The sequence below is a fragment of the Erythrolamprus reginae genome, chromosome 4, assembly GCF_031021105.1.
Source record: "Erythrolamprus reginae isolate rEryReg1 chromosome 4, rEryReg1.hap1, whole genome shotgun sequence".
Lineage (NCBI taxonomy): Eukaryota > Metazoa > Chordata > Lepidosauria > Squamata > Dipsadidae > Erythrolamprus > Erythrolamprus reginae.
In genome coordinates this window covers 72,796,355-72,821,156 of record NC_091953.1, presented here as the reverse complement: position 1 = coordinate 72,821,156, position 24,802 = coordinate 72,796,355, and the positions used below count along the sequence as shown (strand labels likewise).

General features: G+C 38.7%; 1 protein-coding gene across 1 annotated transcript in view; it reads right to left on the bottom strand.

The window, feature by feature from the left end:
* LOC139167142 (dystrophin-like) overlaps nucleotides 1–24,802 on the bottom strand; it is a 1,540,372-nt gene that overhangs the window by 932,772 nt on the left and 582,798 nt on the right. The window contains exon 36 of the mRNA XM_070751563.1: nucleotides 22,490–22,642. Within this exon, the coding sequence (XP_070607664.1) occupies nucleotides 22,490–22,642 (153 nt within the window). The remainder of the gene's footprint in view (nucleotides 1–22,489; nucleotides 22,643–24,802) is intronic.

Below are 24,802 nucleotides of genomic sequence, written 5' to 3'. Positions count from 1 at the left end.
AATAAGCGAAATGGAACAGTTAACAAGAGAACTGGAAGCAATGCAGGCGGAAGCCATGGGGGCATCTGCACAAGTGGAGGAGCAGGACCACGGGGCCAGAAGAAAGCAACCCCAGCGGGAAACCAAGAAGCACAATAAATGACCACATTGAGAGACTTAAAATTTTTCTCTGTAAATGTTAATGGACTAAATGAACCAAAAAAAAGAAAACAAATATTTTCTAAAATTAAGAACCAAAAGGCTCAAATTGTTATACTTCAAGAAGTACATATAAAAAAAAGTAATCGGAACTTATTGCTAAATAATAAAATTGGAAATATGTATGCTGCATTAGCAGATCAAAGGAAAAGAGGAGTAGCAATGTATGTTGAGAGTTCAATAAATTCCAAACAATTATTTAGTGACAATGAAGGTAGAATTTTGATTGTCCAGGTTAATATTGAACCTAGACCTCTTGCTATTGTTTCTATATATGCCCCAAATGATGATCAAATTGCATTTTATAAAAAACTACACCAAAAAATTATAGAGTTAAATTTGGAAAATATGTTAATTATTGGAGATTTTAATGCCATAACAAACAGGCAATTAGGCCACTCGGGGGAGAAGAAAAATAGTAAAAAGAAAAAAAAGAATTTACTACTCTCCACTTTTCAAAAAATGAAAGCAGAACTGTTATTGAATGATATCTGGAGGGAAAGACATCCTCAAAGAAGGCAATATGCTTTCTACTCAAACCCCCACAAAATTTGGACTAGAATAGATGTGTGGGCTCCTAAAACAACAGCAGAGTATATACAAGAGGTGGAAATAGATGTTAATACTTGGGCGGACCATAATCCAGTTATAGTCTACATGAGAAATAGTAAAAAGCATTACAACTGGCAAATGAATATAAATATTTTGAAAGAGAAAGAATATAAAGAATGGATTGAAAAGGAATTAAAAATATTTTTCGAAATTAACAAAAATACAGATACTACTCCCCAAAATTTATGGGACGCAACTAAAGCATACATAAGAGGATTAACAATATCCTACACAGCAAAATATAACAAAGAAAAGAAAAGAAAATATGAACAATTAACGAATGAATTAAAACAATTAGAATTTATATCACAACAAAATATGAAAAATAAGGATTTGGAAGAAAAAATAAATTTAATCAAACATAAAATTAGACTGGAAGAACAAAACCAGACACTGGAAAAAATAAAAAGAGCTAAGCAACAATATTTTGAACATGCCAACAAACCAGGTAGATGGTTAGCATATAAACTGAGAAAACAGAGACAATCTAAATTAATTAAATATTTAGAAGACAAAGACGGAACAATAAAATATGACACAGAGGGAAAAGCAAACATAGTACAATTTTTTTTTAAAGAATTGTACAAAGATGATAATATCAAGGAAGATTAAGTATTTAAATACTTAGAGAGTTCAGAGTTACCACAATTAACAGAAGAACAACAGGAGAGGATGGAGAGTCCCATAACAATGGAAGAACTCCTTATAACTATTAAGAAGCAAAAAAACAACAAAGCCACAGGGCCAGATGTTATCCCAGCAGAGTGGTATAAAATAGAAAATGAAACATTAAGAAATAATATGCTGCAAATCTTTAATGAATGCAGGTTAGATGGTAAAATTCCCAAATCATGGTCTGAATCTTTGATAACTTTAATTCACAAATCAGATACAGCAAAGGAAAAAATTAAAAATTATAGACCAATATCATTATTAAATGTAGATTATAAAATATTTATTGCAATATATGCAGACAGGTTGAAAACGGTAATAAATAGTAAAATCCACTCAGACCAAAATGGTTTCCTGCCAGGTAGACAAATTAAAAATAATCTTAGAACAATTATTAATGTATTAGAATACTATGAGCAACATTCAGATAAAACATTATCATTAATGTTCTTAGATGCTCAAAAAGTTTTTGATAACGTTAATTGGACATTTATAAAGATGCAACTAAATAGAATGAGATTTGGCCCCAAATTTGTTAATTTAATAGATGCTATTTATTCAGAACAAACAACAAAAATTATATTAAATAACGAGCAATTGGAAGTGTTTAAAATAAATAAAGGAGTTCGGCAAGGATGTCCTATTTCACCCCTCCTGTTCATTATGACTTTAGAAACACTATTAATAAAAATAAGAGCAGATTCAAAGATAAAAGGGTTAACAGTTGGAAAAGAGATATATAAAGTCCAGGCTTTTGCAGATGATCTGACCTTTATAATGGAAGACCCGATAGTCACAGCACCAAGATTAATCCAGACAATAGAACAATATGGTAAGGTAGCAGGTTTGAAAATAAATAAAAATAAAACAAAATTTATAACCAAAAACATGAATAAATCACAAGAAAGTAATTTAGAATGTATTACTGGAATACAAATAGTTAAAAAAGTAAAGTATCTGGGAATATGGCTAACAGCCAAAACAATAACATTAAAGAATGATAATTATATAAAATTAATTAATGAAATTAAAAAGGATTTAGAAATATGGAATAACTTAAAAATATCCTTTCTGGGAAGAATTGCTACAATTAAGATGAATATCTAAGGTATTATTTTTATTTCAAGTGATTCCAATAAATCCAGGGGCAAATTTTTTCAAAAATCTAACAAATGTGGTTAGAAAATTTTTATGGCAAGGAAAAAAGGCAAGAATTAAGATAAATATGTTAGAAGATATAAAAGAGAGGGGGGGGTTTGCCCTCCCAAATTGGAAATTATATTACCAGGCAGCCGCCTTAACATGGATTAAAAATTGGATAATCCTAGAAGACACGAGAACATTAAAATTAGAAGGACATGATCTTATGCTTGACTGGCATGCCTTCGTTTGGTACGATAAAGACAAAAATCATTCTTGTTTTAAAAGACATACATTAAGAAAATATTTATTTGATGTATGGAAAGATATAAAGAAAAACTACTTCTTAACAATTCCGGATTGGGTTGCCCCATTAGATGCAGTAATACATCCAAATTCCATCAAGGATACAAGAAAAATAAGATATAAAGATTTGTTAGATGATCAAATGAAATTAAAAACTAGAATTAAATTACAAGACGAAGGGATACAAATCGATTGGTGGCACTATGCACAGATTAGATCTAGATACCAGAAAGACAATATACTTTATATATTCAATAAAAATAAAAATTTGTTAAGTGATTTAATTACTAAAAATCAAAACAGGGTAATTGGGAAAATATACAAATATCTGATTGCTTACAAGAATATTGATTTAACATTAAAAGATAGTATGATACTGTGGTGCAGAAATATAGGCAAAGAAATAGATTTAGACACATGGGAGAAAGTTTGGATGTGCAATTGGAAGATGACAAAATCAGTTTCTTTGAAAGAGAATCAAATTAAAATGTTCTATAGATGGCATCTCCCACCAAGTAGAATAGCAAAAATGTTCCCTAAGACATCACCTTTGTGTTGGAAATGTAAGAAAGAAATAGGATCCTACTACCACCAATGGTGGACATGTAATAAAGCCAAAATGTATTGGAAAATGATAGAGAAAATGACAAAAGAGATTACAAAGCAAAAAATAGAAATTACCCCAGAGTTCTGTTTACTAGGAATTGCTAACCAAAATTACAAAAAAGAAATCTTGTACTTAATCATACATATTTTTACAGCGGCAAGGATTATTTACGCGCAAAATTGGAAAGGGGAAAATATCCCCAAAGAAGAGGGAGTTATTACAAAAATATTAGACTGAGCGGAGATGGATATGATGACAAGACGCTTGAATGATCAAGAAGAAACGAAATTTTATGAAACATGGAACAATGTTTATGAATGGATAGATAAGAAAAAATAATAATAATAGAAGATTAATAATAAGTATAGATATTTTGGTTTAAATCTTTCTTTTCTTTTTATTGAGATTAATATTAGATTTAGTTTATATACATAGAATTGACAAGATTGTTTGACTTTATATTAGTTATAACTATTTCTCTTTTTTATAATATCACTTTTTCCTTACTAGATATTTTTGTATTAGTAGTATTGAATTACGCATTTAACCATGTATTCCTTTTTCTGTATCTGCATTTATACTTTTGAGAAAAGCGGGGATGATACATCCCCACATTCTATGTTGAATGTTTGTAAGTCTGTGTGTTATTTTAAGAAAATTAATAAAAAAATATTGGAAAAAAAGAAGAAGATAGAATGGTTTGATGAAAGGGGAAATAATTAAATTGAAAGAAGTTAATTAAGTTGCACATATGATAATATTTAATCAGGATATTCTTGGATTGATAAATTTACTTTTCTGACTAAAACTTTGAGATAGTGAAATAATGAAATCTTGAAATCTTGAAATAATGAAATATTGGGGAGGAGTGGGGTGACACAGAGGTAGAGAAAAGAAAAGAAAAATAATAGTTAGAATGAATGTTATAGCTAAGAGGATTGTATTATGAATAAGCAAAGATTATGGCATTTATATAGGTGGGTGATTAATGAATTGAATTATAACAAATAAATTATAGAAATAAAATTATAAAAATTATGGAAATAGAAAAGAAGGGAGATTATATTTGATGATTTTTATTTGTTAAAGAAAAGGAAATAATGATAATGGTAATTATTGAGTATAGGACTTATGGAATTATAGAAATACAGAATATAATTAGAAAAGGTGGACTACAATGATCATTTAAAACTTTTTGGTAAACTTATAAAAGATTACAAGTTAATTTGTTTTAAAGAAAGAGAATTTTTTCCCTTTTTTTCTATTGAGACCGCAGTGGATTAAACCAGAATAGAATAAAAATAGATCATGCTACTGGGATATTAGTGGTTTTTTTTACAACAGGGCAGGAAGCTTTTACTTGGTTTACAGTAATATACTTAGAGTAGGGCACGATGATTCAGCTGGGTATGAAGCGATATAATTAGAGGTTGATTCCACTGGGTTATCAGAGATTCTTTTTTTCCCTTTTTCTCTTTCTTTTTTTAGAATAGGGCATGATGATTCCACTGGGTTTACAGTGATACAATTAGAGTAGGTTATGATGATTCCGCTGGGTTTGCAGCAACATAATTAGAGTAGGGTATGTTGAGTGATATGGATTAGAGTAGTTTGGAGGATTTTATTGGTTTATCTGTGAACCATAAAGTTCTGCAGGTTATGACAGCTATATTTGGATTTACATGGGATGTAGGTAAGAAAAAGGAGAAAGATTTCCTTTTCTTTCTCTTTTCTTTTTCTTTTTTTTCTTTCCTATTGTGCTTTCTTTTCCCACCTTTCCTTTTCCTTTATATTTTCCTAATATTAAATTCTATAATTTTATTTATTGTTTTATATTATCTATTAAAAGGAATTATAATTAATTTGGCTTATTAATTGGGTTTATTAATTTGGTGAGATTGGTGATATATTATTTGGCTTTTTTCCCATTGAATTTGTTATTATAAGTTTTTGTTTCTTTGTTTACTCATTGCTTCTTTTATTTCAAAGGGCATTTACTATTTAAAAAGGGTATGAAATATACATGAAAATTGACATGGAGGAGATATGGAGAAAATTTGAAACACTATAGCCTAATTAATTAGATGTGATTAAAATTAGGAACAGCTCAAAGAGTGTATTAGCTAACAGCTTATTAATATTATATAAGAAACTTGAGCAGCCATTTTTGTCCATATGTCAAAAGTAAAGGAGGTAGTATCTCAAAACTTACTCATTGTAATGCAATTTGATGTGGATGGTATTTTAAATTGTATTTGTGATTGGAGAGAAAAATAAAAAAAATTATTTGCCAAAATTATTTCATCTGATACCCAGGGCTGCCCCCCTCCCCCAGCCTTGGGCAAATACCTGGTTGCCCAGTTTAAATTCCCAGAACCTAGGCTGTGGCTCATAAGGGTATTTGGGAGTGAAAAAGGGATGAATCCAGTCCAGTCGTGTGAAACCTATGCTCCATCACAGGGTTGCGGTTTGTGGCTGGGCAAGGGGTGGCAGGTTGGGCCAAAAGATAGTGTGCCACCCTGGTGTGCCAGTTCTCCATGTTTAACCTACCTAGGGCCTCCTTGGATGACCGCATAGCCCATTTTGCCCTTCCATTGCTGGATGGGTGCCAAGGTGCAATCAGGACCTAGTGAATGGCCAAGGAGGCCAAGAACATCTGAAATTTGGTGGCAGGGAATTGCGGGCCATTGTCACTGACCACTAGGTCAGGGAGGCCATGGGTGGCAAAGATCCCTGGCAAAGAATGTACTAAGGAGTCAGCGGTTGTTGATTTTATTAACTCAATCTCCACCCATCTAGAGTAAGCATTTACAAGCATCAAGAATTGGAGTCTGGATCATGTCCCCTTTTGAGGACTTCCCAAGCCCTGGGAATAGCTGTGGGTGGAGCAGGTTGGAAGTCTGGAAGGCCATGCAGTTAGACATCCAAGTTTTGACGGTCTGGCATAGCCTGGCACTACACATCCTACATCCTACCACAGCCTGCCTGTGAATGATGCCAGAATAGCTATCATGCAGAAGCAAAGGACCTAAGGGTTGAGGGTACTACCACCGTGCTTCCCCATAGGAGGCAGCCCTTTTGGTTAGACAACTCAAGCTGCCTAGTTTTAAAAGGAAGAAATTCAGAATCCAGGACAATGGTTGGCCATCCCCTCCTCACCCAGTCTAAGACCTGGCACAGGATGGGTCTCTAGCTGTGTGGTAAGCAATGTCAGAAGCTGACATGGGTGTCCCTACCATAAGAACATTGTGGTGGGAGAGGAATCTGAAACAGGTACTGGGAGGGGGCAATGGCTAAGGGCATCTGCATGGGCCAAGGCCTTACCTGGGTGGTATATCAAGGAATATGAGTAGGCAGAGAGGAATTCTCTCAACATGCCATTTGGGGAGAAATGAACTGGGGGGGTCTGTCTATCACCAGCCCAGATGCCAGTAGGGGCTTATGATCTGTAAACACTGTGAATGGGTGGCCATATAGATAATCATGAAACTTTTTTACAGAGGCAACTAGAGCAGAGCCTCTTTATCTGTCTGGCTGTAGTTGCGTTCTGTAGAAGAGAGGGTACATAAAAATATGCTATGGGCACCTCAGACCCATTGGCTAGCTGGTGGCTGAATACAGCCCCAATACCATATAGAGAGGCATCAGCAGCCAGTGTGAGGAGCGTATGCTGGTCATACTGTACCAGTACTGTGTCGGAAGATATTAGGTCTTTGACTGTATTAAAAGAGGCCTGAGCTTGAGGCCCCCAATCCCAAGGTCTCTGGGAGTCCAGTAGCCTGTGGAAGGGTTCTGCTAGGGAGGCCTTGTAATGTAAGAAAGTGCTATACACGTTCCCACTTGTTGGTGGGAGAAGGAGCAATTTAATGGCTGAAACATTGGCTGGTATGGGGCGGATGCCAGCTGAGTCCACCAGGTATCCCAAAAATTTAACCCTAGTGTTGTACTACTGGGACCATGTTGTTCTACAGGGACTGGATAGGGGTGGGATTGTTGATTGAACACTTATAGTCCCCACAAATTCAAAGGGTTCTATCAGGACTAATGGGCAGGATGATGGGGGTCTCCCACCTAGAGTGAACGGTGGGAGACCAATATCCCCTGGGTGATGAGCTTATCTAGTTCTGCATCTACTTTAGGTATAAGACCAAAGCGAACACGCCTGAATTTAGATTTAGTGAGATAGGGTTTTACTTATAACAACCCAACCTGTCATCAAATACATCATTGAATTCATGAAAAATACACTCAAAGTCAGAAGAAACAGTGGCATGCACCCCAGAAACTGCCAACCCCAGTGAAGAGAACCACTATAACCCCAACAGAGAAGGGAGGGGTTGGCAATGACACAATTGGTAGGAACCCAGCAAATGATACGCTTTTTACAAATTGGTTAGCCTGCCCCAGAACACTAATGTTATTCCTCTGAAGGTCTTGCAGGCAAATGTTGGACTGCTTTAGTCTCAATTCTGGAAAGACTGACAGCAACTGTTTTAATGTTTGCTATGCTTTAAAGCTCCTAGAAGAGCCTGTGTCCACCTCCATAGTAAGGGAGGTTCCCTCTATAGATACAGTGAGGAAGATCTTTTTTTGCCCACCAGTGGCAGCAGCAAGAAAGACTTCCTCTTCATCAAGGGCACCCTCAGCTAGGCTCACGGAATAGTAGTCTCTGCATATTCCTGGTGGCCGATTGGTGGTTGTCTGGCTGGTGCTGACTGGACAGCGCCGGGGGCTGGAGCGGAACTGCCCACTTTTGCCAAGTGGCCGAACTTGCCGCAGCGATGGCAGGTAACTGTTAGTAAATGGCAGGAGCTGCGGGGGTAGGGATCCCTGCAGCTGAGGTAGAGTGGCATGGAAACATGGTGTAACAGAACAGGCAGTAGCAGTGTGTTTGGGATGGCTCAGCAAGTGGTGGAACACAGTCTGGCACAGTCTGGCACAGTCTGGTGTCTGGGGTGCCCAGAGTACCAAAGTTGCAGTCCTCATGGTGGATGGTGGGTGACTGCGCACTTGCAGAGGCAAAGGGGTGAAAACATTGTATTTCAGCTGCAGAGTTGGAAGACATTTCCAAAGCCCTGGCTTCATCTACGGCAGCGGCTTCATCTACGGCAGCGGCTAAGGTCAACTCTGGGCATGCCAGCAGGCACCTTTGAAGGTGCAGATCCCAGATTTCACAAACCAGATGTTCAAGGAGGGAATCATCTTGATAAGTGAATTCACGCTCTAGAGCATCGTCACACAAAGAGGTCATGTACTGGTTGACAGGCTCCCCTTCCCCTTGCACCCGCTGGCAGAAAGCAAAGCGGTGGGCAATGCAAGATGGGGTTGGGAAGTAATGGGACCTCAACTTGGCAAGTACCGTATTTTTCGATGTATAAAATGCACCGATGTATAAGACACACCTAGAATTTAGAGGAGGAAAACAAGGAAAAATGTATTCTGAACCAAATGGTGTAGTATTAAATAGTAATAGTAATAGTAACTTCTCCATCCACGAGTAGTTGGGTTTTGTGGCTCCCAGTGTTTTCTGTGGGAAATGTCTCCCTTCCTTCTTTCCTTCCTTCCCTCCCTTCCTCCTTCCTTCCTCTCCACTTCTCTCTTTCCCTCTCTCTCTGCACACCAAGACAACTACACACAAGAACAGTTTTTTCCCAAACGCCATCACTCTACTAAACAAATAATTCCCTCAACACTGTTAACTTTTTACTGTCTGCACTTCTATTTCTACTAGTTTTTTTCTCATTATTCCTATCATCATTTTCCTCCCACTTAGGACTGTATGATTGTAACTTGTTGCTTGTATCCGAAGATTATTATTATTAATATTGTTTCTTCATTGCTTATTTGACCCTATGACAATCATTAAGTATTGTACCACATGATTCTGGACAAATGAATCTTTTCCTTTTATTTACACTGAGAGCATATGCACCAAGACAAATTCCTTGTGTCCAATCACACTTAGCCCATAAAAAAATCTATTATCTTTCCCTTTTCTTTGTTTCTCTCCACTTCTCTCTCTCTCTCTCCTTTTCTCTCATTCTCTCCTTCCAAGTCTCTCTCATTTCTGTGTCCCTCTCCCTCTCTCTCATTTGTTTCTATCTCCCCCTTTTTGCTCTCATTTCTCTCATTTTCATTTGTTTTTCTCTTTCCTCTCCCCTTCCCTTTTTCTTTCTCTCCCCTTCTCTCTCATTTCTTTCCCTCTTCACCCTCTCTCATTCTCTCTCTCTTAATCTTTCTCTCATTTCTCTCTCCCTTCTCTGATTTGTCTCTATTTCCATGTCTTTTCTGGTATGTGGGCATCTGGCTTGAAAGGGCACTTTTTCCTTTGGCTCGTCAGCATGATGGCAGGCAGGATGGCAGGCCATGGCAGGAGGGTCTGGGCCTGTCGCTTAACCCTTGTTAACCACCTATTTTTCCCAGGGCTCAGTGGGGTCAGGGGCAGTCACAGGGACTTACTTACCAGCTGCAGGGCCTTCTTTTGACCCGCGCATCAGCTCGGCAATTGCCCCCCCCCCCTGTTGTGTATACTCCTGTTCAGCCTGCAGATTTTTCGGATTCCGAAGGGGAAAGTGATTATCAATTGGTAGGAGGGCCTGATTTACAGACAGAAAGGGAGGAGGCAGGTGATGTGCAGATGCATTCCAGTTCTAGTGAAGATTTCAGGTGGGTTAACCCTTACTTCAGATGCTTGCAGAGAAGAGAACAAGTGTTAGGGAAAAAATATTAGAAGGGGAGGAACTGGTTAATTAATTTCCTCACGTCTGGTTGTGAGCGGAAGAGAAAGGTGAGTCGTCAATCTTGCCGTTTCAAAATGGGGGCTTCTCTAACCAGCTCCGAGCGTAAGTTATACATTGTGTGAATTTATTGCTTGCTTTTATGACTCTGGATTAACACTGATTAGCCCATAAATTTTAGAATGACTTGTGGAATGTTTTCATATGACCTTTAAGTTACTTTACTTTAATGCTAAAACTAGAGATGAAAAAAGAAGGTGCTGCGTGCAAAAGATGATTGAGAGGAAGAAGATGAAAGAGAATAAAGTTGTTGTTGTGTTTTACAAGTATATGCATTTAGCAATCCTTTATTTCAACTATTAGTTGCCTTAGCCTGAAACCAGAACAGTATTGATGACTCCACAAAAAAGAAAACATCCAACCGGCTCAGGATGGCCAATTTAATAATTTAATTTATTGCCTTAATGCAAACTGTCACGGCTTTGCAGGCCCAGATCATTATATTATAGCAAAATCAAATCGCAGCCGCAGCAGCCACAACACAGCCCCAGGTCATAATTCAACCAAGACCAAAGATTTATTTAGCCAAGTCATCAGAGAGGTAGGAGGAGAACCACTGAAGAACAGTGCCTCCCACTCCCAGCCCCTCCAGCCGGCGCAGAAGGATACCATGGTCGATGATATCGAAAGCCGCTGAGAGGTCAAGAAGCACCAGGACAGAGGATAAACCCCTGTCCCGGGCCCGCCAGAGATCATCCATCAATGCGACCAAAGCAGTTTCCGTGCTGTAGCCGGGCCTGAATCCTGACTGTTGAGGGCCTAGATAATCGGCTTCTTCCAAGGACCAGGAAGTCAAGCCGCAGTAGAAAATGGTCTGACCATGACAAAGGCAACACTTCTAAGCCCCTTAATTTCAGACCATTACTCAATTGCTCAGAGAGGAATACCATGTTGGGGGCGTGCCCCCCCTCATGAGTCGGACCCTGTACTACTTGAGTCAGGTCCATAGCTGTCATGGTGGCCATGAACTCCTGTGCTAATCCAGAGGTTTCGCCGAGTGACGGCAGGTTAAAATCCCCTAAGACAATGAGTCTGGGGAATCCTACCACCAGCCCAGCTACCTCCTCGAGCAGCACAGGCAGGGCTGTTGACACGCAGCTGGGAGGCAGGTACATGAGCAACAAGCCCACCTGAACCCCTAAGTCCAACTTCACTAGGAGGGACTCACAACCCGCAATCTCTGCAGCAATGAGCCTACGAAGGCAAAGGCTCTCCCTGGCTATAATAGCCACTCCTCCCCCCCTTCCCTAAGGTCGAGGCTGATGCAGTGGTCCCTCTAATTTTTTTCGGACTGGACGGAAAAGTATAGTGTCTGAGCGGCAGTCCCTTTGCGACTGGGCAGCATATAAGTATAAGTAAGTAAGTAAGTAAGTAAGTAAGTAAATAAATAAATAAATAAATAAATAAATAAAGTGTGGGTATGCACTATCACACATGAGCGAGTTCTTGCATCCATAATTCTATCCTTTCTATGTCTCCCTCCCTCCCTCTTTCCTCCCTCCCTCTTTCCTTTCTATCTTGCCCCCCCTTTCCTTTCTATCTTTCTCTCCCCCTGCCTTTCTCCAAGCCCTTCCTTTTCCTTCTCCCTATCCTACTACCCCTCTCCCTCCTTTCTATCTCTCCCTCCCTCTTTCCTTTCTATCTCTCCCTCCCTCTTCCCTCCCTCCCTCTTTCCTTTGTATCTCTCCCTGCCTCTTTCCTCCCTCCCTCTTTTCTTTCTATCTCTCTCTCCCTCTTTCCTTTCTCCCTCTTTCCTTTCTATCTTTCTCTCCCCCTGCCTTTCTCCAAGCCCTTCCTTTTCCCTCTCCCTATCCTACTACCCCCTCTCCCTCCTTTCTATCTCTCCCTCCCCCTTTCTCTCTGTCTCCCTTCCTTCATCTTTCTTTCGCTCTCTCTCTCCCTCCCTCTTCCTTTCTCTCTTCCTTCCTTCCTTTCTTGCTCTTTCTCCCTCCCTCATACCCTCCCTCTATGTCTTTCCCTCTCCCTCCTTCCCCCCTCTTTCTCTCTCTCTTGCTTTCTTTCCCTCTCTTTCTCTCTTGCTTTCTTTCTCTCTCATTCTCTTTCCCCTCCTTTCTCTCTCTCTCTGTTTCTTTCACCACGCCAGCAACAGAGAGAAAAAGAGAGCTCGAGCCGGAGAGAGAGTAGAGGGCGCCGTTGTCTTCGCCTCCGCCCGGCTCTGCAGCTAAGAGGCAGCAGCCATCAACCCCCTCCCCTCCCAGGCGTCCCCGGCGCCCAGCCACGCTCCGCCTCCCGGTAGCCCGGCCGACTTTTACCTGCTGCCGGAGCCGTTTTCTCACACCCTGCCGCTGCCAGGGAAGCTCCAGCTGGGCGGAGCGCACCGTAAAACAAGAAGAAAAGGTCAGCTGTGAGGCGGCACCCCCCCACCCCACCTTTCTGCGGGACCTTTTCTTCATGTTTTATACAGTGCGCTCTGCCCGGCTGGAGCTTCCATGGCAGCGGCAGCAGTGGCACCAGGAGTAGCCGCCTCACAGCTGACCACCTTGCCGCTGCTACCACCGGCAACCGTCCCTCCCTCCAGGCCCCAAAGTTTACACCCTGCCACCGCCAGGGAAGCTCCAGCCGGGCAGAGCGCACCGTAAAACAAGAAGAAAAGGTCAGCTGTGAGGCGGCACCCCCCCACCCCGCCTTTCTGCGGGACCTTTTCTTCATGTTTTATACGGTGCGCTCTGCCCAGCTGGAGCTTCCCTGGCAGCGGCAGGGTGTGAGCTTTGGGGCCCGGAGGGAGGGTTGCCAGCGGTAGCAGCGGCAAGGTGGTCAGCTGTGAGGCGGCTACTCCTGGTGCTGCTGCTGCTGCCGCCAGGGAAGCTCCCCCCATGCGCACTTAGCCATGGCGCACTTAGCTGCGTCTTTCAGTTTTTGAACCCTGCCCAGGAGCCAATCGCCAAAGGTAGGCTTTTGCAAAAGGTAGGCGATTGGCTCCTGGGCAGGATTTAAAAAATGTGCGCTGAAAGCTGCAGCTAAGCGCACTATGGCGCATAACTCAGCTTACAGGGATCTATGGGCTGATGCCATATCTGAAACCTGGCTGGGCAAATTTCAGAGAGAGGAACTCATCCCTCTGGGCCCAGCCAGGTTTCAGTCACACATGCCAGGTCAGCCTCCTCATCCAGGATCAAATACCAGATGAGGAGAGCTTTATATACCACCGACCTGGCATTGAGTAGCAGCAGCCTGAGCCCAGGGCCAGAGTTACACTCACCAGTGCCCTGGATAAGCTCATGGAGCCGGAACGAGGGATTGTTATTAAGGAGTGATCTCTCATTCCCCTGGAATGGCTAGTTCTGTGGCTCCCGCCATATCTGCCTCTCCCCAGCAACACTGGAATATTCCAACCCTCTGCCACCCCAGAGATCTCTCCCGCCTCTCTCTCGTCATGTGGGCCATGTAAATCATTCGTATCATACCTATTTACCCCATCCATACCATAACCCCACTCATCCCACCCATCCCATTCATACCACTCACTCATTCCATACATATTATTAAACCCACCCCAATTATCCATCAATTTTAAAAAATAAAAAATTAAGTATTACTACTAATATTAATATTAAAAGATCTAAAAGTTAAAAGTTAATATTAAAATTAAAAAGGTTAAAAAATAGGAAATAGATTAAAATTCATTAGGGAAAAATACAATACATCAGTTCATTAGATTAAATAAGGTCAGCAGCAAAGTAGCAAAAATGGTACCAGGACCCAGCCTAAAGGAAACGTTAGGCCGGGCGGGCACCAAGTCGAATCCCAATGTTATGGCAGACTTTTAAGACACCTGACTTTAGCCACTGAGGTAAACTTTTAAAAACCCAGAAGTTTTTTAAAGTTCTACCCTTAGTAGATTCTGGAGCCACTACCAACTTTATGGATGAGACCTTCGTTCATTTTCACGCTATACCATTGGGCCCAGACACACCTCCTATTGTTGTTGAAACTATCAATGGCCACGTTCTCTTGTCATCCGACCCTCATCTTCGCCACTCTCTGCTCCAGTACTTTTTGTCAAAAAGAAAACTGGAGACCTAAGACTCTGCTGTGATTACCAAAAACTCAACTCCATCACCGTTCGTAACCGCTATTCTTTACCTTTGATCTCTGAACTCATGGAGCGCCTACGCCCAGCAATTATCTTTATTTATTTATTTATTTATTTATTTATTTATTATTTAGATTTGTATGCCGCCCCTCTCCGCAGACTCGGGGCGGCTACCAAAATCGATTGTGAAGCGCTTACAACCTCATTCACATTCGTGAAGGCCCCGGCCCTCTGGCGGCCCCAGCCCTCTGGAACCAACTCCCCCCAGAGATTAGAATTGCCCCCACCCTCCTTGCCTTTTGTAAGCTGCTTAAAACCCACATCTGCCGCTAGGCAAGGGGGAATTAAGATTTCTTCTCCCCCTAGGCCTTTACAATTGTATGCATGGTATGTTTGTATGTATGTTTGGTTTTGTATATTAAGGGTTTTTTAATTTGCTTTTAGTATTGGATTATTATTGTATACTGTTTATGATTGCTGTTAGCCGCCCCGAGTTTTCGGAGAGGGGCGGCATATAAATCCAATAAAACTTGAAACTTGAAACTTGAAATGGAAGACTGCCTTTGGCACCCGCCTTAGCCATTTTGAATTCACCATCATGCCTTTTGGACTCACCAATGCACCAGCAGTATTTCAACATTTTATGAATGGTATTTTCTTTTCTTTTTTAAAATATTTTCTTTATTGAGTTTTCACATATAATTCAAATCACACATTATTCTGTTTTACAGATTATAAACCATCTCTATTAACATTCTTATCATAGATTTTTACCTCTTACATTCCATTATTTACATTATATTTCATACCTTTATATTCTAATATTTATTACATTCAATAGCTGGTAAATAAAACTTTTTACAAGGTAGCTGTAGATTATTTCAATTGTACTGTTGCTTCTTATTATGTTGATTCTATATTCTCTTTTGAACCCATTCATGCCATTTTTGCCATGTTCATTTTGATTCCATGATTTTGTTTCCCTTGATTGAGTTAGTGAGTTCGTCCATCTCCACGCATGTATATATCTTATCTATAATTAAGTCTTCCGTTGGGGTCTGGTCATTTTTCCAGAGTTGTGCTATCGCAATTCTTGTTGCGGTGTTTATATGTGTGTAAGAAGCATTGTTTGTTTTGAGTAGTGTTTTCTCCAAATTCCTAATAGCATAGCTTCCAAAGTGAATTCTATTTCCTCTTTCGTAATCTCTGAAAGCCAGATATGAGTTGTTTTCCAGATTTTTTGTATCATAGGACATGACCACCACATATGGAAAAAAGTACCACTTTTGTTTTTACACTTCCAACATGTGTCTGATAATGTTGGGTAAATCTTTGCTAACCTAGCGGGGGGAATATACCATCTGTAAAAAAGTTTATAATAATTTTCCTTATATGCTGCTAAAAGAGTTATTTTAGATATTGTAGTCCATGTTTTTTCCCAGTCTGCTATGTGTATCTCGTGTTACAAGTTTTCCCCCCATGCTGTCATAAGTGTTTTAGTTGTCTCTTTTATTCTTTCCTGTTCTAGAAATATTTGGTATATTCTAGTTATTTGTTTATTTTCATTCCCTATTAAAATCTTATCTAGTGAATTCATAGATTTTTGAATACCGGGTGTTTGATTATCTTTCTTAAATCTAGATTCTATTTGTGTATATGTCCACCAGTCCATTTTGTGGTTTAATATTTCTAGTTCTTGTCTGGTTTTAAGTTCTCTGCTTGGGTGTAAAATATCCGTGTATTTGATGGTTTTGGTTAGGTCGATCAAATTTGGGTAGATGATAGCTTCCATAGTGGACAGCCATCTTGGGATTTTATTATAGTGTTTCGCTTTAATTTCGTACCAGGTTTTTAATAGTGATTTACTAATCAGGTGCCTGTTAAATATAGTTTGTTTTTGTGATTTATCTTTCCATAAATGCGCATGCCAACCTATTTGTAAATTGTGGCCTTCTAATACAAGTATTCTCTTATTTTTTTAGGTTTATCCAATCTTTTATCCAAATTAGGCTCGCCGCTTTATAGTATAGTTTTAGATCTGGGAGCCCCAGGCCTCCTCTGCTTTTATTATCTTGGAGACAGACATATTTTATTCTTGGCTTTTTATTTTGCCAAATAAATTTGGAGATAATTTTATTAATTTCTTTAAAAAAAAATTGTTCCAAGTTGATTGGGGCTGTCTGAAAAAGGTATAAAAATTTAGGAAGAATATCCATTTTTATTACGGCAATTCTGCCTAACATTGATATTTGTAGGTCTTTTCATTTTTCTAAATTTTTTTTAGTTTCTTGCAATAATTTATCATAGTTATCTTTTTTAAGGGTTATTGTTTTGTTAGTTAGTATTAATCCTAAGTATTTTGGTTTTTTTGTAGTTTGGAGTTTCGTAGTTTCTTGTAATTCCCTAATTTGTTGTGTGCTCATGTTTTTTGTCATCAACATTGTTTTTTGTTTATTTATTTTTAAACCTGCAAATTCACCAAAGTTTTCAATTTCTTTAATTAACTCTGGGCCCAAACTTGTTGGTTCTTCTAAGAAGAAAACCATGTCGTCCGCATATGCTTGTAGTTTGTATTCTTCTTCCTTAATTTTAATTCCTTTTATGTTTTTATTACTTCTTATTTTATTTAATAATAATTCTTGTGTCAGTATAAATAATAAGGGTGACATTGGACAACCTTGGCATACTCCTTTTTCTATAAGAATTGGTTTTGTAGTGTCTCCATTTATTATTGCCCTGGCCTTTTGAGTAGTGTATATATTTTTAATAATATTTTCAAATCTGTTACCTAATTTTAATTCTTTGATTAGCTCATTTAGATATTGCCAATTAACATTGTCAAATGCCTTCTGAGCGTCCAGGAAGGCATGAGCTATTTGCCTTCCTGGGTGCGCATCACTATATTCTAAAATATCTAGAACTGTCCTGGTGCAATTAGAGATTTGTCTGAAGGGTAGAAAACCATTTTGATCTGTATTGATAATTTTGTTTAAAATTTCTTTTATTCTGTCTGCTAAAATTACCATAAAAATCTTATAATCTGCATTAAGCAGAGAGATTGGTCTATAGTTTTTTACTTTCTGTTTGTCTAACCCCTCTTTTGGTATCATCGTTATATATTATTCTCTCCAGGATTCTGGAATTTTGGCTTGTTCTAATATTTCATTGTATATCTCCAATAATATGGGTTCAAATAAATCTTTATTTCCTTTATAAAATTCTCCTGGGAGTCCGTCCGGCCCTGGGGTTTTATTGTTTTTTTGTTTTTTCAATGCTAATTGTATTTCTTGTAAGGTAATTTTTTCATTTAAGATTTGTTTATTGAGTTCTTCAATTTGTAAGGAATTATTTTCTTGTATATATTTAATAATTTTTGCAGTATCTTTATACAGTATAGGTTATTGTAATAGTCTTGTATTATTTCTTTTTTCTGCTGTTCCATGTGTTGTGTTATCCCATCTTTATCCTCTAATTGATAGATTAATTTTTCACTTCTTGTCTTTTTAATTTTCTGTGAAAGCCATCTGCCTGGCTTGTTAGCTGTTTCAAAGTATTTTTGTTTCGTTTGTTTTAGATTTCTAATAAATTCTTGCTGTTCTATTATGTTTATTTTGTATTTGGCTTCCCTCAATTATGTTTGTATCTGTTTGTTAGTTGGATTTTGTTGGAAAGTCTTTTCCAATTTGGCTATTTTATTTATATACTGATTATACTCTGCCTTCTCTTCTTTTTGTTTTCTAGCTGTATATGATATAGTAACCCCCCTAGTATATGCTTTCCGTGTGTCCCAAAGTATTTGAGTTGAGGTGGGGTGTTTCCTATTTTCCTCTAAAAATAATTTTATTTCTTTGTTTAATATTTCTGTATATTTTTCATCTTGAAGTAAATTTGTATTTAATGACCATCTTCTATATTCTTTCTTTTCCCCCTGCCAGGTAATTGTTATCGGGTTATGGTCAGCCCACGTATTTGATTCTATGTCAACTGTTTTTATTTTTTTATGCATGCTTTTACTTAGCCAACCATATCTATCCTAGAAAAGGAGTTGTGTGGAGCAGAATAGTGTGTAAATTGTCTTTCGTTTGGATGTATTAATCTCCACATATCTACCAAGTCTAGTTCATCTATCATTTTCTCAAATGTGGTTGGTAGTGTGGCCCTTTTTATTTTGCTTTTAGTTTCTATTTTATAATCTAATTTGTGGTTCACTATTCCATTATATTCTCCTATTATGCATATATTTGTTTGGTTAATTTGAAGTAATATTTCATGTATTTTTTTATAAAATTGTTTCAGTTCTTGGTTTGGTGCAAATATGTTCACTAATAGTATTTTCTCTCCTTTAATTTCTACTTCTACCATAGTATATCTTCCTTTTGGTTCTGTTTTTATCTCTCTTGGCTTTAGTTCTTTTTTCACATATGTGGCCACTCCTCTTTTCTTTTCTTTTTCATCTAATGATGTACATAGCTCTCCCAGTTTGGTATATTCTAAATATTTTTGTGTGCCAATTTAATATGTATTTCTTGTAAACATATTATCTGTGCTTTCTGCTTCAGGAGTTTGGAGAAGACCTTTTTTCTTTTCTGGTTATTGTTAAGACCGTTTATATTTATTGAGATTAGTTTAGTTTCCGACAGCATTTAGCTACGGATATGAATGATATTTTCAAGGACTTTATTGACCACTTCATGGTCGTCTACCTTGATGACATTTTGATATACTCTCCTTCTAAAGAGACCCACCCACACCACCTACAACTACTCCAGCGCCTCCGAAAACATCATCTTTATGCCAAGTTAGAAAAATGCCAATTTTTCCAAAGTTCCATCAACTTCTTAGGACATGTCATTTCCTACCAAGGCATCAACATGGACACTGGAAAACTCGATGCATTGCAAACTGGGCAACTTCCAAGCCAAAGATGTCCAACGATTTTTGGGATTTGTCAATTACTACCAAACCTTTATTCCCAACTTTGCCACCTTGACTGCGCCTCTCACCTGTCTTCTCCATTTCAATGGGGCACTACAGAGCAAACAAGCTTTTCTCAACCTCAAAAAAGCTTTCATGCAAGAACCTATTCTCCAATACCCTGATCCTGCTTGTCCGTTTATCATAGAAGCTGATGCCTCCGAAGTTGGCATGGGAGCTATACTTCTTCAACAATGCAAAGAAGGTGGACCCTTACTTCCCTGTGCCTATTATTCCAGAAAATTAAAACCTGCTGAACACAGACCCTGATTCTCCATGGACCATCTCTGATGACTTGCTCTGCTACCGTGACCTGCTCTATGTCCCAACAGGTCCACTCCAAGTTCTCATCTTCAATCAGTGCCACAATAATCCGGCACCCGGCCACTTTGGCCTCTTCAAAAGCCTACACCTCGTCTCTCGCACCTTTTGGTGGCCCAGACTTCACCATGATGTCAGTGCCTACGTTAACTCCTGCATCCATTGTCGCCAAGCCAAGGCAGCCACCGGACCCCCTCTGGGATTATTGCAACCGTTGCTTACACCTGAAAGACCCTGGGGTACCATTTCCATGGATTTCCTCACCTGTTTACCTGTCTCTCAAGGTTTCACTGCTGTACTTGTAGTGGTGGACATGTTAACCAAGATGGCTCATTTCATCCCTTGTCAACGAATATCTACAGCCAAGATCACAGCTCAACTATTCATTCAGCACATCTTCCACCTCCACGGCTTACCCAACACCATCATCTCCAATTGTGGTCCCCAATTCACCACCCAGTTTTGGAAAGAACTTATGACCGCCCTCTAAGTCAAAGTTTCCTTGGCATCCACCCATCACCCCCAAAACGACAGGGGCACCGAAAAAGTTATTGGCATCCTGCAACAATATTTCCATTGTTTTGTTCACGATAGACAAAACGATTGGGCGAAATATCTTCCTTTTCAGCTGTGTTCGCCTTTAATAACTCTGAACATACCTCCACTCAGACCACACTATTCTGTGCCATTTACAGATTCCATCCCCGACTGTTTCTGCTTGCTGGCAATTTCCTTAATGGGTTACGTGCTGTTCACCAACACGTCCAACATTCCTTGACTAAAGTCAAAGAAGACTACAAATGTTTTGCGGACCATTCCCACAAAGACACTCCCCCATTGACCCTTGGTGATCAAGTTTGGCTTTCTACCAAATACCTGTCTTCTGAACCTCATCGTAAGCTTGATCAATGTTTCATTGGCCCTTTTCCTGTTGAAATGGTCATGTATCCAGTCACATACCGTTTGACCTTACCTCCTTCCATCCGTGTGCATCCTGTTTTTCATCGCTCGCTATTGCTTCCAGTCTCACCTGACTCTTCACTTCACCCCCCCAGTTCCTGCTCCTGCCGTTCCTGCTCCTCTATGCCCTGTGCCCAAATTTCGAGTTTTACCTCACCACCTGGACATTACTGGCATCCAAGACTCTCATTGGCTTGACCGCCATTTCCAGTACCTGGTGGAATGGTCAGGAGGCGGGCCTGATAACATTGTCTGGATGGATGCTCAGGACTTTGAAGCTCCTGAATTACTTTTGAACTTTCATGTTCATTTTCCTGACAAACCTACCCCCAATTATCCCCCGGGGGAGGGAAGGGGCCATGAGGAAAGGGATGGTATTGTGTATGCTCCTGTTCGGCCTGCAGATTTTTCGGATTCCGAAGGGGAAAGCGATTATGAATTGGTAGGAGGGCCTGATTTACAGACAGAAAGGGAGGAGGAAGGTGACATGTAGATGCATTCCAGTTCTAGTGAAGAAGATGTCAGGTGGGTTAACCCTTACCTCAGACGCTGGCAGAGGAGAAGAGAACAAGTGTTAGGGAAAAATATTAAAAGTGGATGAACTGGTTAATTAATTTCTTCATGTCCGGTTGTGAGCGGATGAGAAAGGTGAGTTGTTAATCTTGCCATTTCAAAATGGGGGCTTCTCTAACCAGCTCCGAGCGTAAGCTATACATTGTGTGAATTTATTGCCTGCTTTTAGGACTCTGGATTAACACTGATTATCCTATAAATTTTAGAATGACTTGTGAAATGTTTTTATATGACTTTCAAGTTACTTTACTTTAATGCTAAAACTAGAGATGAGAAAGAAGGCGCTGCGTGCAAAAGATGATTGAGGGGAAGAAGAGGAAAGACAATAAAATTGTTGTTATGTTTTACAAGTATATGCATTTAGCAATCCTTTATTTCAACTAGATGCACCAAGTTTTTGACACACTTTTGGGGAGTAAAAAAGTGTGTCTTATACACCAAAAAGTACAGTAGTTCATCCCACAGGACCAGGTAGACCACTTGAGGGGAAACCAGGCCAAAGATGGTAGAAAACATTGAGTAACCGCATGCATTCAGGAAACAGGCTCACTTCCTTGCCTCAGACAAACCTATCAGATTGTTTGCCAGAAAATAGCATTCAAATTTTTGTATATAAGCCTTCCAGGTCTCTGTCGCAGGGCAGAAAGCTTTGAAGCAGGATGGGCCATTGCCATTGAGGGACATAGTGCAAATCCGGCATTAGCCATCAGCGAGAGGCTTGTGAGGCTGGCAGAAAGAATCAGAGCGCAACGAGTTGCGGCTGTGCATGGATGAACCACTAGCCTCATCGCCAGTTTTAAATCCCCACAAAGATCAGCAAGCCATTCTAAATTCAACTGTTTATTTAACAAGCAACAACAAGTAAGAAGCAGAACAGTCAGAAAGATGATCGCCTCAGCCGTGCTCTGGCAGCTCTTTTATATTGAGCTGTCAGGTGCGGCAACCAATAGGAGATACTCCTGCTCTAGCGTATCAACCAATCACAGCATTTCCAGCTGTTGTTAGAGACACCGGGACGCAACACTGCTAATATGAAAAAGAGTTCAGCCATGTACCAATAAAGTCACTTGTTCATCTGGAATAAAGATTTAAAAGTCAATTATTTTTTTCTTGGAAAATATTTGAAAATGGCACATTCTACACCTAGATACAAACAGTTTCAATAAACATTATTTCAGTTACTTAAATAACATTAAGTTATGAGTTACTACTATTTATATTAATTACTCTAGCTAGACAGAAACCAATGAAATACTATGTAGATAATGACATTACCTTTAGTTTATGTTCATCTATGGGCTCTGACAGGACTGACATTTTTTTTCCTATGTCATCCAGGAACTTCATTAAATCATCTGCCTGCTTCTTATATTGATACCACTGATGTGAAATTTCCAAAGCTTTTTTCCTTCTTTGCGATCTCATATCCTGTTTGCAGTACATAAGTTTATTATAAAAATTAATGTTTACATGATTTATAGGTAAATACTGTATGCACTACATTGTGGAGTAAAATTGTGGCTAGGTTATTTTAAAAAATTATTATGAATTATAATTATGAATGAAAATTTATACTTTTAAGTAAACCAAAATATTGTCTTATTTTTCTATACTTATAATGTATAGAGAAATATATTATGGGACACACACTTCACACATTTAAAAATCTAGAATTAGCAGCCTAAAATTTTAAACCAAAAAATTAGCAGGCAGATTTATAGAACAATGAATTATCCAAATGCTAGCATTTAATGAAAGAAACAGAAACATAGAAGATTGATGGCAGAAAAAGACCTCATGGTCCATCTAGTCTGCCCTTATACTATTTCCTGTATTTTATCTTAGGATGGATATATGTTTATCCCAAGCATGTTTAAATTCAGTTACTGTGGATTTATCAACCACATCTGCTGGAAGTTTGTTCCAAGCATCTACTACTCTTTCAGTAAAATAATATTTTCTCATGTTGCTTTTGATCTTTCCCCCAACTAACCTCAGATTGTGTCCCCTTGTTCTTGTGTTCACTTTCCTATTAAAAACACTTCCCTCCTGAACCTTATTTAACCATTTAACATATTTAAATGTTTCAATCATGTCCCCCCTTTCTCTTCTCTCCTCCAAATTATACAGATTAAGTTCATTAAGTCTTTCCTGATAAGTTTTATGCTTAAGACCTTCCACCATTTTTATAGCCCATCTTTGGACCCGTTCAATTTTATCAATATCTTTTTGTAGGTGAGATCTCCAGAACTGAACACAGTATTCCAAATGTGGTTTCACCAGTGCTCTATACAGTGGGATCACAATCTCCCTCTTCCTGCTTGTTATACCTCTACAGCATTTTACTTGCTTTCCCTACCGCCTGACCGCACTGTTCACCAAAAGAAATATGCATATAAATTTAACTGCAAAATGTTTTTATTTTAAAACCCGCTAACTGATGGGAATCCAAAGTGTATTTTAATGTGCACATACTGCCCTCACTCAAAATATTTAATTTTAGACATTACAAAGTTTATTAAAGAAAAAGAAAAAATATGTGAAACAGAGGTACTTTGCTTATTCTTCAAATGCAACTCTAGGTTTTGAATGACTTTTTGAGTATAAAATACCTTGAAACAGAAATTTAGTTTATTTCCCATTACAACTTTAGTTGTTAACTATGGCTACTTCTGTTATGCATTATATAATATGCATACTAATAATTCATTTAATTCACCAATTTAAGACAATTAACAGTTTTATTTTATTGCTTTTGATACATACTAAAATATTTCCTAAAATTCCATTTTTTAAATTTGCAATTTACTGTGCTTCTACTTTTCCCTTCCCTTCTCTTCCCCCTTTCTCTGATCAAAATGAATAAACTATAATCTAAAAATGACTTGGCAAACCATCATAATAATATCAGTAAGTAATTAAAAATTATCCAACATATAAATTAACTTTATTTCCCCAAAAATTAACTTTATTTCCCATATAAATAATGCCCAAAATATTATGTAGCAAATATGTTATTATTATTGATATTTATCTAGAAGTTTTCTAAGAAGTATATTTAGATTACATGAACAGAGTTGGAAGGAACTTTGTAGATCATCTAGTCCAACCCCCTTCCCAAGCAGGAGACCCTACACCACTTCCAACAAATGGCAGTCCAATCTCTTCCTGAAAGCCTCCACTGATGAAGCTCCTACAATTTCTGAAGGCAAACGGTTCCATTGGTTGATTGTTCTCACTGTCAGAAAACTTTTCCTTATTTCAAGATTGAATCTCTCCTTGGTCAGTTTCCATCCATTACTCCTTTACCTGGCCTTCCGGTGCCTTGGAAAATAGCTTTTATTTTTTATTTATTATTAAATTTATATGTTGCCCAACTCCTAAAGGACTCAGGGTGGATTAATAACAGAATAAAATATTTAAAACATCTTAAGCATTAAAACAATTAAAACCCATACATATCTTTACATGGCCAGATCTTGCTGATTACAACTGCAAGCTCAACAGCCCCAAGCCTGTCAGAAAAGCCAGGTCCTAACCACTGTTCCCTCTAACCTGCGCTATGCGCTATAGCACAGAAGATTTGAG